The 14,562-nt window shown below is 56.7% G+C and overlaps 1 protein-coding gene across 1 annotated transcript in view; it reads right to left on the reverse strand.

Annotated features, from left to right (window-relative positions):
* The window catches only part of ZFPM1 (zinc finger protein, FOG family member 1), a 76,232-nt gene that overhangs the window by 41,710 nt on the left and 19,960 nt on the right, over positions 1 to 14,562 (reverse strand). Inside the window, exons 2-3 of the mRNA XM_011371912.2 lie at positions 4,309 to 4,437; positions 1,533 to 1,649 (exon numbers count right to left, since the gene is read on the reverse strand). Coding sequence (XP_011370214.1) covers positions 1,533 to 1,649; positions 4,309 to 4,437 — 246 coding nt within the window. The remainder of the gene's footprint in view (positions 1 to 1,532; positions 1,650 to 4,308; positions 4,438 to 14,562) is intronic.

Here is a 14,562-nt window from a genome sequence, read left to right on the forward strand (position 1 = left end):
GTCCCCGTGAGATAAGAGTCCACTGGGCCTCTGGCTTCCCTGGCTGGGCGATAAGTGTGGCCTGCTTGGGTTCTGATAGGGGGCGGCCACCATGGCGGTTGGCCAGCGGCCGCTTATCGGCCCATCGCTGCCCACTGCACAGAAATTCATATCTGTGGGAGCTGATAGGGAGTCCCCAGGCCCCTGAGGATGCAAATAGTGCAGGAAGCTCCCGGGTGCACCCCAGCCCTCACCCAGGTTCAGGTTCTGGTCTCTGGGAGACTCTGTTTTTCCATCAGTGAAATGGGGATGATGATACTGCCATTGCGGGGTAGACAGGCACCACCTGGAGGGATAAGCAAAGCTGGCACTCACGAACCTGCAGCCAACTCTGGAGTCAGGCGGTGGGTCTGCACCCGGCTCTGCCACTTCCCAGCTGGTGACCTTGGACAAACCCCTTGGCTGCTCTGTGGCCCTCTGCCAGGCAAAGATTTCCCTGACACTCCCCCTACTGCAGCAAGGTGAGGCCCTCACCATGTAGTTTCTTCCCACCAGTCATGACCCTCACTTGTATTATCACATCCGCACGCATGCTCCCTGAGGACTGCGTTTGCTCACAGCTGTACGTCTGGTACACAGCGGGCGCTCAGTAAATGCTTGCTGCATCCACACATGTGCCTGGCATGAGTGCGCAGTCTCCGTTCCACCCTTTCAGTCGCAAGAACCACGTCCTCCCTCTTCCACCCCCATGCAATGGCCCTTGATGGCAAGCTCTACCTGAGCCCAGAGACGCAGCCCCACCCAACCCTCTCACACACCAGCCTGTGTGCCCAAGCTGAGGAACCACAGAGACAACCAACATGCCCAGACTTCCCTTTCTTCATGAATGGGTAGAATCGGGGGGATACAAAGAGAACACATCTGGTGGGAAATCCGAGGTCAGAATTCCAGCTACAAATTGGAAGGGTAGTGGGGCAGCACAAAACCACCCTCAAAGACACTTCCTATGGTCCAGCAGGACCAGGCAGTTTGCAGCCACCTCCTGCCTCCCAGGTGGCTTGCAGCCTCTTGGGGGGTTGGGGGGGCCGGTAGGGGTGAGTCCTCTCCTAAGTACCTGCACAGCTTCGAACCTTCAGCCTGGCTGGGAAGGCCCTCCACATGCATCCACCACTGTCTTTGTGCTGGCTGTTTCTGTCTCCTGGGATGCCTGTCCCTGCCCTCACTGCCTGTTTCTTTCTCAGCCAGAGAAGATTCTACCTCCTGGGAATCCTCAGAACCTTCCGGTCTGCTCTACAGGGCCTGGGATTCAGCTCTGAGCATCGGCACAGTTCAATGCCTGCCTCCAACAATACTGCCAGCCCCATAAGTGGGCTGGACTTTGGAATAGGCACAGGCTCAGGCCTGGTGGGTTGCCATCGACCTCTCTGGCCAGCAGGCCAGGCACATCCCACCCAAGCTGTCAGGGTGGCTAGTTCCCAGGACTCCCAGAAGGCTGGGGCCTAGGGGCATCCTGGAGGGGTGATGCTGCTAGACCTGACTGCAGGCATGGTTACCTGGTCCATTCCAGGAGCAGCTGGCTTCCTCCTCCAGACTCGTCTCTGACTCCTGCCCCTTGGTCTCCTCGGGGCCTCTTGGAGGTGTGGGGGGCGGTGGTGGCAGGGGATTAACTTCTGCAGAGAGAAAAACATGATCAACTCCCTCCAAGCCTCTGGTACCAAGTCACTCGCCTGCCCCACCCTATGTCCAGGAAGGACACTGAGACCCAGGTGGGTGAGCACAAGCCTAAGGTCACCCACCCCTAGGCTTGCTTTAATTGGGAAGGATCAGACATCTCAGTTTTCCCCTTGGCCTTTAAAACCTCTTATCCCTTCATTAATTGTAGCAATAATTGCTATCCCAGCTGCTGTTAATAATTAGAGTGCAGGATGGCCTACCAGACACGCCCAGGCAGGGGCACACAAGAGAGCTCCGCCTCCCCGGCCGCCTCCTCAGGCAGCTGGGGGCCCCTCCAGCAGGCTCTGGACCCAATTCCAGCCCAAAGGGCATATTTGCCTTCCCTGCCGGCCTGATAACCACCTCGGCCCCCAATCGATGAGCTCCCATAAAAGCCCCCCCTTAGTGACGTCACGTGCCCGGCAGATTATTAATACCCGAGATAAGGGCCGTGATTAACATCAAATAAATCAATCACACAGTATAAAAGTCCTATTATTTTTGGCTATAAATCAACGTGGCTGGCATTTGAGCTCTAGCCGCGGCCGGGGAACCGCGCTGGGCCCGCCTGAGAGGCAGATATTGCTCCTGCTGCCTTATCACGTCCATCGCCACGTTATCACCACGGCCTGTGCCAGGTGCAACTCCGGCTGTTTTTTCTAGGTCCTTCCCCACCCCCGCCCCCATGCAACCCCAGCTCCCAGATCAGATAAGGGGCCTAGCTCCCCAGGAAAGCCACTGGGTCAAAGTCCACCAGTAATGAGCCATTCACCCTTTGGCAGATATGGGCCTCAAGAGGCACCGCCCCCCCCATTAGTGCGCAGCACCTAATAGTAATAGTCATGGTGATGAGGTGGCCCCTCACATACTCTTTCAGCCCCTCGGCCACCCCGAGGGGCGTGTGCCCAGTTACAGATGCAGAAACTGAGGCTCAGGAAGGACAGGAACACAGCCCAGGGGTTGGCTGGGGGGAATGCTAGCTGTACCAGTAAGCCACATGAGATGATGTCTGAGGACGGCACAGATAATAACAACGAGCCAGAGCTGGCACCGGAGGCGAGGCCCAGGATGTCTTTACCCAGCCTGGAGGTTCCTGGTGAGCTGAGGGTGATGGATGCCCCGGCTCTGGGTTTAAGTCCTGCTGGCCTAGCCTCTTCTCATGGAATGGCCCAATGGGCCTGCTACTGGGGAGAGGGACACAGGGGCTAACAGGTCTCAGAGGATGAGGCTCATTGGGCTCCTGGGCCTGTGACATCTCTGATGCTCTGACACTGAGAGATGCTGGGGATAGAGGGTCCACAGTGAGAAGGATCCTCCCTGCCAGGGATCAAAGTCTGTCTGGGATCTCTGCCCATCCCCTGCCCCTCCTTGGCTTCTAATCCTCCCACCCCTCCCCTGCTGTCCATTCTCTAGCCCACCTCGGGACCTTTGTGCTACAGGTGCCACTGCCTGTTATACCTGTCCCTGTGCACCCAGAGCATGGGTGGCATTTTTTGGGTCTTTGGTCAATGTCGCCCCTCCCCCCACCCCATCTCTCCTTCACTCTCAGTCATGCCCATATACTTACCACCCTCCCAAATGGTCCAGTGTGTGGCATATATATCCCCCATGAGACTATGGTCTGGGGGTAGGTAACTCAGCCTCTGTGTGCAAAGGGCTTCATGGTATAGAATGGGAACAGGAGTGAGATCACCACCATCACCATGGTGGAGGATCTGGTGGATGTGGGAGCCCCTCCACCTCAGTCCTGGGGGTACAGGAGGGGACGCCCCAGCTTCGAGGCCCTGCCCGAGACCTGGCCAGAGCAGTTCTCTTAACGTCAGGTTAATTCACCCCCGGGTGGGGCTCTCTCTTTCCATGTTCTTTTCTCAGCTTGAGAAATGCATCCGTCCTGCCCCTGGGGGAAGTGCCACCTGGAAGGCCCTAGGAGATATTCCAGGTGCCTGGGGTGGGGTGGGACGGGGAGTAAACAGGGGGACGGGGAGTAGCCAGGGGGACGGGGCGGAGGCCTCAACGTGAATCCAGACCTGAGGGGCAGATCCCGGCTCAGGTGCTTACAGGCTGTGTGACTCTGGGTAAGTCATTAACCTCTCTGGGCCTCGTTGCCGCTGTAAAATGGAGTGACATGCCTTAATAGGAGAACTTGCTAAGTACCGAGCACCATGTGTGCTGAGGCAGGCGCCACAGTCAGGCAAGGCCTTGCTGCCCCATTTCATAGAGGGTAAACTGTGGCTGGGAGGGGACATAGCTTTCCTGAGGTCACTCAGTGGCCCATAACTCCTCCTCTAACCCTGGGCTAGGCCTTCCCCACTAGGGCCTTGATCTCCCCATCTGTACTACAAGGGGCAGGACTTCTAAGACTCATCTGCTGAGGGTGTCCATGCCTCCTCTCTCCAGCTACCCGCTTCCCCTTCTAGTCCCTGAGGTCAGGCCTTAGGCTGGGAGCCACTCAGGTCTCCCCTGGTCCTCCTGGGCACATACCAAGTTCAATGTCACTTTACAGGTGTGGAAACTCAGAGGGACTGGCTCCTGTGAAGTCACAGGTGAGGACAAAGGAAGGTGTGGGGTGGCTCAGGGTGCCAAACCCCAGTCTGCCACGCCCACTGCCTGACTCACCTGGACTGGAAGGGCTCAGGGGCTTAGGTTCCCCCGAGGCCTCTGGCTCTGGTGCTGCAGCTTCCCGCTGTGGGAGGCCAGTCTCTGTGGCCTGGGCCTCTTCTCCAGCCTCCATGTCTCCGAGGGAACCTGTGGACACAGCCCAGGGGGAATCATGAGGCACTGGCCACTCCTGGTCAGAGGCCATGACAGGGCATCCATCAGCATGGGGGCTCCCTCAAGGGTCCCTGAAGACTTGCTGTGTGAACCCCACTCCTGCAACAATTCTAATGTCTTGCAGTCACCGGCCCTCCCACCCCACCTCATCGGCCTCGCAGCCTCTGCTGGCCCCACAAACTGCTCTTGCCAGAACAATGTTCCCAGCCTCTCCCCTCTGCTCTACTCCAAGCCATGGGAGCAGCTATGGGGGCTCTCCCGGGGCCAGGGGCCCCTGAGGGTTACACGAACGCCATGGCCTACCCCATCCCATAGGTACGCACTGCAGGGGTTCACGGAGCCCAAGTGTGCATCCAGAGCCCCTGTGGGTAAACATCTCCTGGGCTTTGCTCAGCTATTTCCTCCGCCTCGGACCCCTCCTCTGGGGAGCGCCTCGAGCTCAGGTTTTGAGGTCTGGGAGCTTCGCAGGGGTGGGCCCCAGCACCCAGGACACAGGAAGTGCTCAGAGAAGCTGATTAAAGGAATAAATGCTTGATGGGGCACAGGTGAACACACAGGCATCTAACCGCTGGGGGCTAGAGTGCCCCAGGCCTGGGGCCCCCTAATTCCAAACCTCAACCTCCCCAGAGACTCTTACAGGAGTTGCCCCATGGAGCCCACCGAACAGGTGAGAAGACAGATGAGAATCAAAGTAACCTAAACCCAGACCCCCTGTGAAGGTGTGGAAACTGGATCCACCAGTGCTCCTGACTGCAGGCCAGGGTGGCAGCCTCTGACCCGAGGTCAGATGAACGGTGCCAGTGTGGTGGGCAGAGGGAACAGTGAAGAATAGGGTTCCCCAAGACTTGATGTGTGAACTCCACCCGCTCCCCAAATCCTCTAGGCCCCTTCTATCCCTGTCTGTCTCAGCCTTGGCCCCAAGACAGGTAAGGGGTGGGGCTGCCTCCTGCCCCAATTACAACAGCTCCTTGATTAACATTATTTCCTTATAATGTTGATGAGCAGCTATAGGAACCTAACTGCAGTTTGCATCAATTAGCCTAAGGGTAAAACTGGTTTCATTATACGTCATTTTACTTAAAGTCACAGAACCTACAGATGATGTTAAAAGAGGACTCATTGTACCTAAGTTCCTCTCCTGCAGCCACCTGTCCTGCCTCCCACCGACTGGTTATCAGGTAGATGACACCCATCATCCAAGTGTGGTGTGGGGGAAGATCCTGACTCTTGAACCCCAGCTATGTGTACTCAGGAGTCGGGGTGTGGGGGTAGTGGTGGTTCTGGGCCCAGGCCCTCTTGATGCTGAGGAAATGAAGAAGAGTCTAAAAGCTGTGGCAACATCTGTAAATTCAGTGTCCGAGGTGCCTGATGGAGCACAATGGGGCTCGCTCTGGCTGGTGACCGGAGGCACCAGAAGGAAGGCCTGAGTTGGCAGGAATGGAATGGCCACTTCTTAAGGGCTGAACTCTCCATCCCTGGAGGCAAGCAAGTAGCAGCAGAGGGAGACTTGCTTGGGATTCACACCTCTGTGGCTGGTGGTTCCTGACCTTTTGTATGCTATGACCCCTCTGGGAATCTGATGAAATCCAGTGCCTTCTCCCTGGGGAAAACGCACAGAGGGACCAAAATTTGTCCAGTTTCAGGGGCTTCTCACTAAATTGCTAGTGTTTTCCTTCCTGGTACCCTCACTCTCCTCCTTTTCCAGGGTTTTCCAGGGGTGAAAGAAGTTGGGTAGGTGGCTGATGAAGGGAGATGGGGCCTGCTGGTGCCTTAGATGCCTGTCCATTGAGTAACAACTGTGCAAACAGCCAGCATCCAACACGGGCCACACAAGCTGGCTCATGGCAGCAGGAAGGAGAGACCCAAGAGACTGTGATAGAATGAGCAATGTTGTGGCCAAGTTCACTGGCTTACTTTCAAAATCTAGCAATTTACATGGAGCAGGGAGGTGGCAAGCTGGTGTCTCTTTGCATTTCAGCTCACCTCTCTGACCAGAGGCGGATGACAGCCGGCTATAGTAGTGAAAACTGAGTTGTTCCTGGTGAGGCAGACACCTTTCCTGCCTTCTGAGGGCAGACACTGTTTTAGAAGGCAGAGGCGCCAGGACCTCTGGACTCTGCAGGGGACTTCCAGGCCAGCAGAGGAGATAGTTAAACAATAAACGGGCCCCAAACAGAAACAATGGAAATTTATAAATGTGCTATGAGGGAGGGAGGCAAATGAGAAAGAGAAGGAAAAAACAAAAAAACAGGCAGAGATGCTACCTGCAGATCTCAGAGGGGACGACATTGGTACAAAGATGAAGGCTTAGAAGGCAGAGGGAGTGGCTTGTGCAAAGGCCTGTAAATTGGACAGGCCTCATGAGGTAGAGGAAGGAGCAGGGATTCAAGGCTGAGAGTAGAGCAGGGCTGACCTAGAGGCGGGGGACATGTGGATCCTAATCTTAGGGGCACTGGGTAGCCACAGAGGGTCCCAGCAGGGGCAGCAGGGTCATTTCCCAGCTGCAGCCCTCTGGACTTAGCTTCTGATGAGTCCCAACCTCTCCAGGACACTTCAGAGCTATAATTACTCAGACCACACAGATCCAGCCCCAGGCTAAGCCTCTGTGCTCTCATCAATGCGCCCACACGGGCCGGCTCCGTGGTGGGCTGGGCACACCCCAGACCGGTCCGACGCGTGCCTCTGAGACAGGTAGGAGGCCTGACCCACCATGACCTCCCTTGGCATGCACTGGGGCAGGAAAGCAGAGGCTGCGGTGGAGGCTGGTCTTCACTCTCTCTCCTGTGGGGTCAGTCCTGAGTGGGCACTGCCAGTCACTGGGGCCAGCACACAGTCCCGGGGTCAGCCTATTTGCTGGCCATTTTCTAGAAGCCCTGGTGTCTTCTGTGGCTCATTCAGAGCTGGAGTGGGTGCCCTAGAGCTGAGGCCCCTCCTGCTGGATGGCCATGGGACTTCAGGGCCTCAGTGTCCTGCTCTGGAGAATGGGTACAAAGCTACCTGCTTTTAGGGACTACAGGGACCAGAGCACTGGGGCCAGGCTAATACTGGACACACAGCTGACACTCTGCTCCCCACACCTGCCAGCGCTGAAAAGATGCCTTGCTCAGGTGGGCCTCAGCCACCCAGGGAGGCCCTGAGCTCGTGGCGGGTCCATTTATGAGAGAACAAAGGCACACGCTCTGCACAAAGGCGTGACAATGAGCGTGAAGAAAGAGGCTGCCGGCCTTGGCAATTTATTCTAATGTCTCTAATTCAGTTCCAGCACAATTAAAACAGCTCTGATAATGTAGGAGACAATTGCTAACCAGCAAATTTCTACAAGCCCACGACGAGGATGTGGCACAACGAATTCCGCCCCACGCCTGCCTCGGCACCCTGAGAGTATGCCACATGACCTCTTGAGCCCCTGTGACACCCCTGAGGCCACACAAGCGCACCTGGGTCCTTGATCCACTTGGGTCTCAGATAGGAAGTTTTCTCTGCTGGCCAGGGGCATTGGTAAAATGCTTTGCTTCCCTGGGTGCCCTGTGCTAGCAAAGAGCCCTGCCTGGCCCTTGTGAGACCCCCTCTCAAAGGCCTTAACAGCTGAGCCAGGCCAACCCGTGGCCAGGCAGGAGGTGTCTTTGCTTTGTGACCTCGGGCAAGTCACTCTTTGTGCTCAGAAACCACACAGCTCCTACCTAGCAGGATGAAATGTGGTGCCACCTGTATCTGAGCTTAGCTCAGGGCTGGCACACAGTAAGTCCATCCCACACATGAACTGTTATCACGATTAGCTATAATCACCCATCACCCAGTGAGGCCCAGGAAATGGTGGGGGGATGTGTTATTATTAAGCACTGCCCATATACGAGCCCTGTGCTCAGCGTTTTACAAATGTCCTCTTTACCCCCAAGCCTCTTTAGTTAGCCCAGGGGTATAGAGGTGGTGGGGAAGGTATGTGTGGGGAGCGGGGCGTACTACCAGGCAGCCTGACAGGGTACATAGAGGATTGGTGGGAGAGGACAGCGGGAGGGTGGTGGGGGTGAGGTGGAGGGTGAGGCAGGATCCTGATGCCAGTCGTTATGGGCGAGTGTACCTTCTAACACCCCCCAGAGGGAAGCCCAAGTCAGGCCCACTTTGTAGATGAGTAAACCGAGGACCAGCAAGATGAACTGACCTGCTCATGGGCTTGGGCCAGGAAGCAGCGATGGGGGACTGGTGGGCAGGAGCCTCCCCCAACATGCTACCTTTCCAGACATTGCCAAATGCTGCCCCATGCCTCCCTCGCCCTGCTGATGACCAGGAGCAAGAGCGATGCTAGTCTCCTTGCCTGGCATGGTGGAGAGGGCAGATACCTGTCTGGAGAGCCCACAGGTGATGACAGTGGTCACCACTGGCCAGGGCAGCACCGAGCATGGCCCCTGCTGTCCGAAGCCCCTCAGTTATCATGGTGAGCAGACGCCTGCACACAGATCTGTCTCCTGCTCATTAAGCTAGACGCCGAAATGGAAATGAAAACATAATAGCTATTTGATTGGGGGTGAGATATTTTGCATATTGGCTCGGTGCTGATAGTGGAATTTCATCAACTCCCTTTCTTCATGCTTTAAAACTGAATTACAGAGACAGGCTCTGTGGAGCGGGATGATCTCAACTCCTCCAAGGCCCCGAGCAGCAACGATTAACGATGACCCGCTCCCGGCTTCCACCGAGGCAGCTGTGGGGGAGGCGGGGTCCTTTGGAATGACTGCCTTAAAGAAAGCCAGAGCTAGGGGCTGAGAAGGGAACAAAATCCCCCTGGACTCTGGCCTGCAGGTGGACCTGCCCGGTGGGTGCCGATGGGGATGGCTCAGAGCAGCTCAGAGCACTGGATGGGGGAGTCTGGAGGCCCCGGGTGAGTCCCCCCGGTTCCCGTAGACTGTACCTGTGTTGAGTGGGGGGACTCTGAATGACACCAGGTCATTGGAAATGTGAAGGAACCAGGGCAAAGTGCTAGTGAGCTCACCCTGGACTGGGGCTTGACCGTGGGTTTGGGTCTCTTCCTTGTGCCTGCCTGTTGCACGGGTCGTTTATGCCTCTCTGGGAAGGTCCTCTAGAGTCCTAACTTACAGAGGAGGAGACAGAGGAACAGGTACCCCCTCTCCCAGGCAATCCCTTCTGTGTCAGGGCTAGATTTTGAAGGCAGGCCCGCTGCCCTGTGGTTGGAGTAGACACAGTGCTCTGTTCCTCCTCCACCAATATCCAGGCCTGGGGTGATGCAGAAGAGGGAGAGGAATACCAGGCAGACCCTGGAGTGCGGGTGGACCTGCGCTCCGATGGCCCCATTCTCAATCATTATTCTTTCATTCACTCACTCACCAATGCACTAACAGTTCTTTATTCACTCATTCACTCATCAAACCTCCACCAAGTGCCAGACCCCCACAGGCAATGGAGACCCTATAATGACCAAGACCTACTACTCCCAAGAAAGAAACCTGAAAGACGCAAGTGTGGCCATTGCCACAAAGGAAAGGTGGAGGTGCCAGTCAGGGAAGCCTTCCTGGAGGAAGCAACAAATGAATGGAGATCTGGAAGAGAACAGAAAGAGGTTGCCTGAAACCGGGGCCAGGGAAAAGCATTCCAGGCAGAAGGAACAGCGGGATGCTGAGGCTGATGACCTTGTACAGGCTATGCCTCCCTGAGCCTGGTTTCCTGAAAGCTAGGGATAGAAACAGTCTTGTGCCATGGGCTTGGGTCAGGGTTCAGCGAGGTGGTGCCAGTGGGTGCTGAGCACAGACTTGTGGTTATTATTACAACTGTTATTGTTTAAGTCTCCAGGGAGGTGCCACCTGCCCCTCTGGGGGTGAGGGTAGGGGTGGACAGGGCTGGGGTGGCTGAGAGGCTGGGGCCTGGGGAGGGCGGTGCAGGCAGAAGAGAGAGACCTCCCCCCTAGGCTGGCAGAAGGCCTGAAGTCCTGTCTTGCCGGGCAGCTGGTGGGTGGGCAGGGGCACGGCGCTGCCAGGAGAGAGACCCTGGCCTCTGGGCAGCACAGCAGCCAGATAAGGCCCCGATAACAGAGAGAAAATAGCAACAGATTCAGACTTTCCCACCGCTGGGTAGCGGGCAGCTCAGGCCATGGCAGGGACAGAGAGGCGGTGGAGACAGCCCTGCTCTCCCCGAAGAGCCGTGCTGTGGGAGCTCAGGGTGATGTGACTCGGCCATTCCGAGTTGGGTCTGAAGCCTGACCTCTTGGCAGTAGGCAATGTGGCCTCTGGTGAAGCACTCCTTCCTCTAGATCCTGGCAAGCAGGACTGGATGCTCTTAAACCTCTCCCAGATAGATTTGGCTAGTGTTTGACAGACAGGAAAGCTGAGGCACAGAGCGCAGGGGAAGCTGGCTGCTCTGGCCCAGCGCCCCCGTGTTAGCCGCGCCCCCCAGCCTCCACTCATGGTCCAGGCCTCTCAGGACCAAGAGACTCATACTTTATGCACAACCCTGACCAGCAGCTGAGTTGCTTTCCAGGCTGAGGAGAAAGGGGAGAAGCAGGTCAGAAGAGGGGAGCACTGGGTAGGGACAGGATGGGGTCCGGACCAAGCCCAAAGGACCAGAAGGGAGTCCAGTGTATGGGGCTCTGATGACGACAGGGTGTCCCTGAGGCCCTGCTCAGAGCGGCCCCCGATGGTCCTGGGGCCGGTAAGGTCAGCTTGTGTCACCCACTGGGGGCAGGGGCATGCCCAGTGGGGCTTTTGATAGGAAAGGGTCTGGGAAAAGGTGGGTGGGCACAGGGGGCAAGTTCTAGACCCCCAGTAGAAGTTACAAGGCCTGGGGAAAGAGTTTCACGCAATCAGAACTTCTTCAACAGCTTCTCTAACATCTGGCACAGAGGCAGGTCCCTGGTCTGCTGCCTCCTAGGAGCTTGTAGCAGCAGAGGAGTGGGGGTTTTCTTGAGGGGCGCAGGCACCCACGGGAGGAGGCTAGAGCTCTGAGAGGGCCTCCTGGGTACCCAGCCAGTCTCTAGCACTGACCAGCCTTCCTTGCGGGCCCTCTTCTGCCTACTTCCCACCAGGATGCTGAGGCCTGGCACGGATGCCACATGGAGCCTGGCAATCTCAGTGGGTCCACCTACCATCCACTCCATCTTCCCAAATGTGGCTGGAAGCTGCCCCCTTCTCTCCACACCACTGCCACCATGGGGTCCAGACCATCAGTAGGTGTTCCCCACCAAGCCCTAGCTCCTTCCTGCTCCATCCTTGCCCCAGGATGAAGCCTAAACCCCTTCTGTTGCCCTGGCCCTTCACCCACAGGGCCTCGGGGCACGCTGTCCTCTGCCAAGACATTCTCTCGCCACCTCTCTGCCCAGCTAAGGCATCTTCACCCCTCAGTGAACTCTTCCTCCCATAGTCTGGGTGTCCCCAAAGCCTCACATTTATTTGCAAGTCGTTTGTGTGTTTTTCCGGGGGTGGGGGTGGGAAAGATCTGGTCGACTGATGCTCCCTGCCCACCCTCCTAGTGTCCAGAGGAGGATGAAGGGTGACACCCTGCAGCCAACTTCAAGGAAAGTGCCGCCCCGATAGCCCTCGTGGGGTGTGCCCATGTTCAAGAACTGCACCAATGGCCACGAGGACGAAGGTGCTACTGGAGATGCAGAGGGTCCCAGCGGAACACAGAAGTCTCTGGGGCCTCAGTAGGCGTGGACCAGGAGGGGCCCGCAGGCCCATGCTGTGGCCCACCAGTGGTTCTCATCAACCCAGGATCAGTCCCAGATGACAGCTTGGGCGACCACAAAGAGGATGTTGGCAAGATAATCTTGGCTTATTCGAGCAGGCAGCCTGCCCTGTGGAGGGGACAGCGAGTGTCTGAGCCTCTGCGTGTACTGGGGACCTGGATCCAGACGGCCTCCAGCACTGGTCCTGCCTACTCCCACCCCCACCTTACTGACTGGGGGACTGGGGCAGAGGAGATATGGGGACTGAGCAGCTTGACTCTGTACTTTTTCAGCCAGACATTGCTTGAATGAACCCTGAAACAGGGAGCTCACTACTGCTCTTACAGAGTCACAGACATCTGAGTCCTAGACTCTTGTGCCTCTCAGGCCTTGGTCTCCCCATCACAGCTGTGTATAACTGCCAGGCTATGAGCCTCATAGTCCAGCAGGCACCCAGGCCAAGCCCGGTGGTGCTGGTGAGTGTGACTGTCCCAAGTAAGCCAGGCTGGAGGAGGGTGGCTGGCCACTGTCACAATATACTCTGGGCCATCCGAGGGCAAAGAGATGCCCTCAGCATCAAGCACAAACTTGCAGTGCCTGGGGGGTGCCAAGAAGCATGCTCTCTGGGAACATAGAACCAGTTCTAACGAATGAGCTGCTGGGACCTACTCCAGCTTCTGACAAATTAAAAATATCTCATGGAGATATAATTCACATACAATAAAATTCATCCTTCTAAGCGTCACTCAGGTTTAAAGGCCTAAGTGTTCATTGAAAGAAGGGAGGGACAGTCATATATACCCAAACAAAACCCAGGCCCCTCTGTGGCCCAGCTGTATGCAAAGACACATTGTAGCACCTTTGCTTGTCAACTCTCCCATACCCCAGCCACCCATTGCCTCTCAGGCCCTAAACCAAACCAGCAGCCAGGTCCCTGTCCTCTGCTCTCCCTCCCTGCACCCTATTTGAATGTTCATTGTCCCAGCTTCTCTCTCCGTCTTCCCAGGTCCCTTCTCTCCGCATCCACTTTTTGGCTCCATCACAGGCCTGGAAGCCAGGCTGGCTACCACCAGACCTCGCCGTAAGGGGATGGAGAAAGGCCTGGGTGTCAAGGACAAAATAAACCTTCTCCTTGGCAGACAAAGGGTGGGAGAGAGGTAAAGGCCAGCGACCATGCTCACATGGATATTTTGTCCCTCTGTCCCCATTATGCCTATGGGGCTGCTATAACCAAGAGCAGCTGCAGGCCCAGAAAGAGGACCCATTTTCTACCAGTGTAGCTTTGGGACTGGAGGACCCTTTCCTAGGCCCCAGGCTCTCCTCGCCGTGTGGCCTTCACCCTTTCTTCCTTAGGCCTCACCCTCCCTGGCCACTTGACGGTCAGCTTCCTAGCTCCTTCCTCCCAAGGCTGTCAGTTCAGATTCTAAGGACACACTCTTTGGTGGATGGTGGTCCCCCAGTCCATCAGAGACCCCAGGCAGGGCAGTACTCAGGTAAACCTGTACTCAGGTTTACCAGTGATCTCACCTGGAAACCCCACACCCCCTCAACCTATCCTCCTTTGCTCAAACGCCCCCTACCCATGGCTTTCGATTTTTCTCAGCACCAAAGCCAAAACCTTACCATGGGCTGCAGCCCACATCGGCATTCCAGCTCTGGAACGCTGCCTGGCACACAGTAGGTGCTTAATGAATACTGGTGACTATGTGGGGGTTAGGGGTAGGGAAACAGGCTGCTATTGGATGGCTTGGCTCAGAATCAGGTATGCTGGGGGTCTCCCAGGCTCCCACAGGAGTGGGGCTGGGGTAGAGGAGTAGGAGAACTTGGGGTATCTGGTTTGGCCCCTCAGGGAAGCCTTGGGGTCTGAGCCTGTGAGTTGGGGGTGGGTGACCAGGAGCTGAGCCCCAAAACAGGGACATGCCACCTCCCCCACTAGTGGAAGATAATAAGCTGGGCCTGCCCTGCCTGGGGTCTCTGAGGCCTGGGCGGGTGCAGCGGCTCCAGGCTGGGAGGGACAAGATTTGGAAAGATAGGATACTGACACTGGGCAGGGGGGTCCTGCACCCATATCCTGCCCCCCAGCCACCACCACTTCCTCCTGTGGTCAGCATAACCGACAGGCGGAACTCAGGGGGCTTAACTGCCTTGACCTGAGGGCCACGCCCAGTGGGACCTAGAGTTAGGCAGGCACTCCCGGTACTCACGTACCCCTAGAGGTCTCATGGGGCAGGAGGGACCGCAGGCAGCATGGGGGCCTCTCCCAGCCTGGCCCCTGCAGGAGTAAACGGCAGTAATAATGACAGCAGTAGGCACTTAGAGTGGCCTCTGAAGCAGGGCCAGTTCTAAGGACTCAACCACACAGCCGTTCTGATCCCCAACTCCTTGACTTTGTGTTACTTTCTTTTACAGATGCAGAAACTGAGACAAAG

Source organism: Pteropus vampyrus, unplaced genomic scaffold (assembly GCF_000151845.1).
Source record: "Pteropus vampyrus isolate Shadow unplaced genomic scaffold, Pvam_2.0 Scaffold196, whole genome shotgun sequence".
Taxonomy (NCBI): domain Eukaryota; kingdom Metazoa; phylum Chordata; class Mammalia; order Chiroptera; family Pteropodidae; genus Pteropus; species Pteropus vampyrus.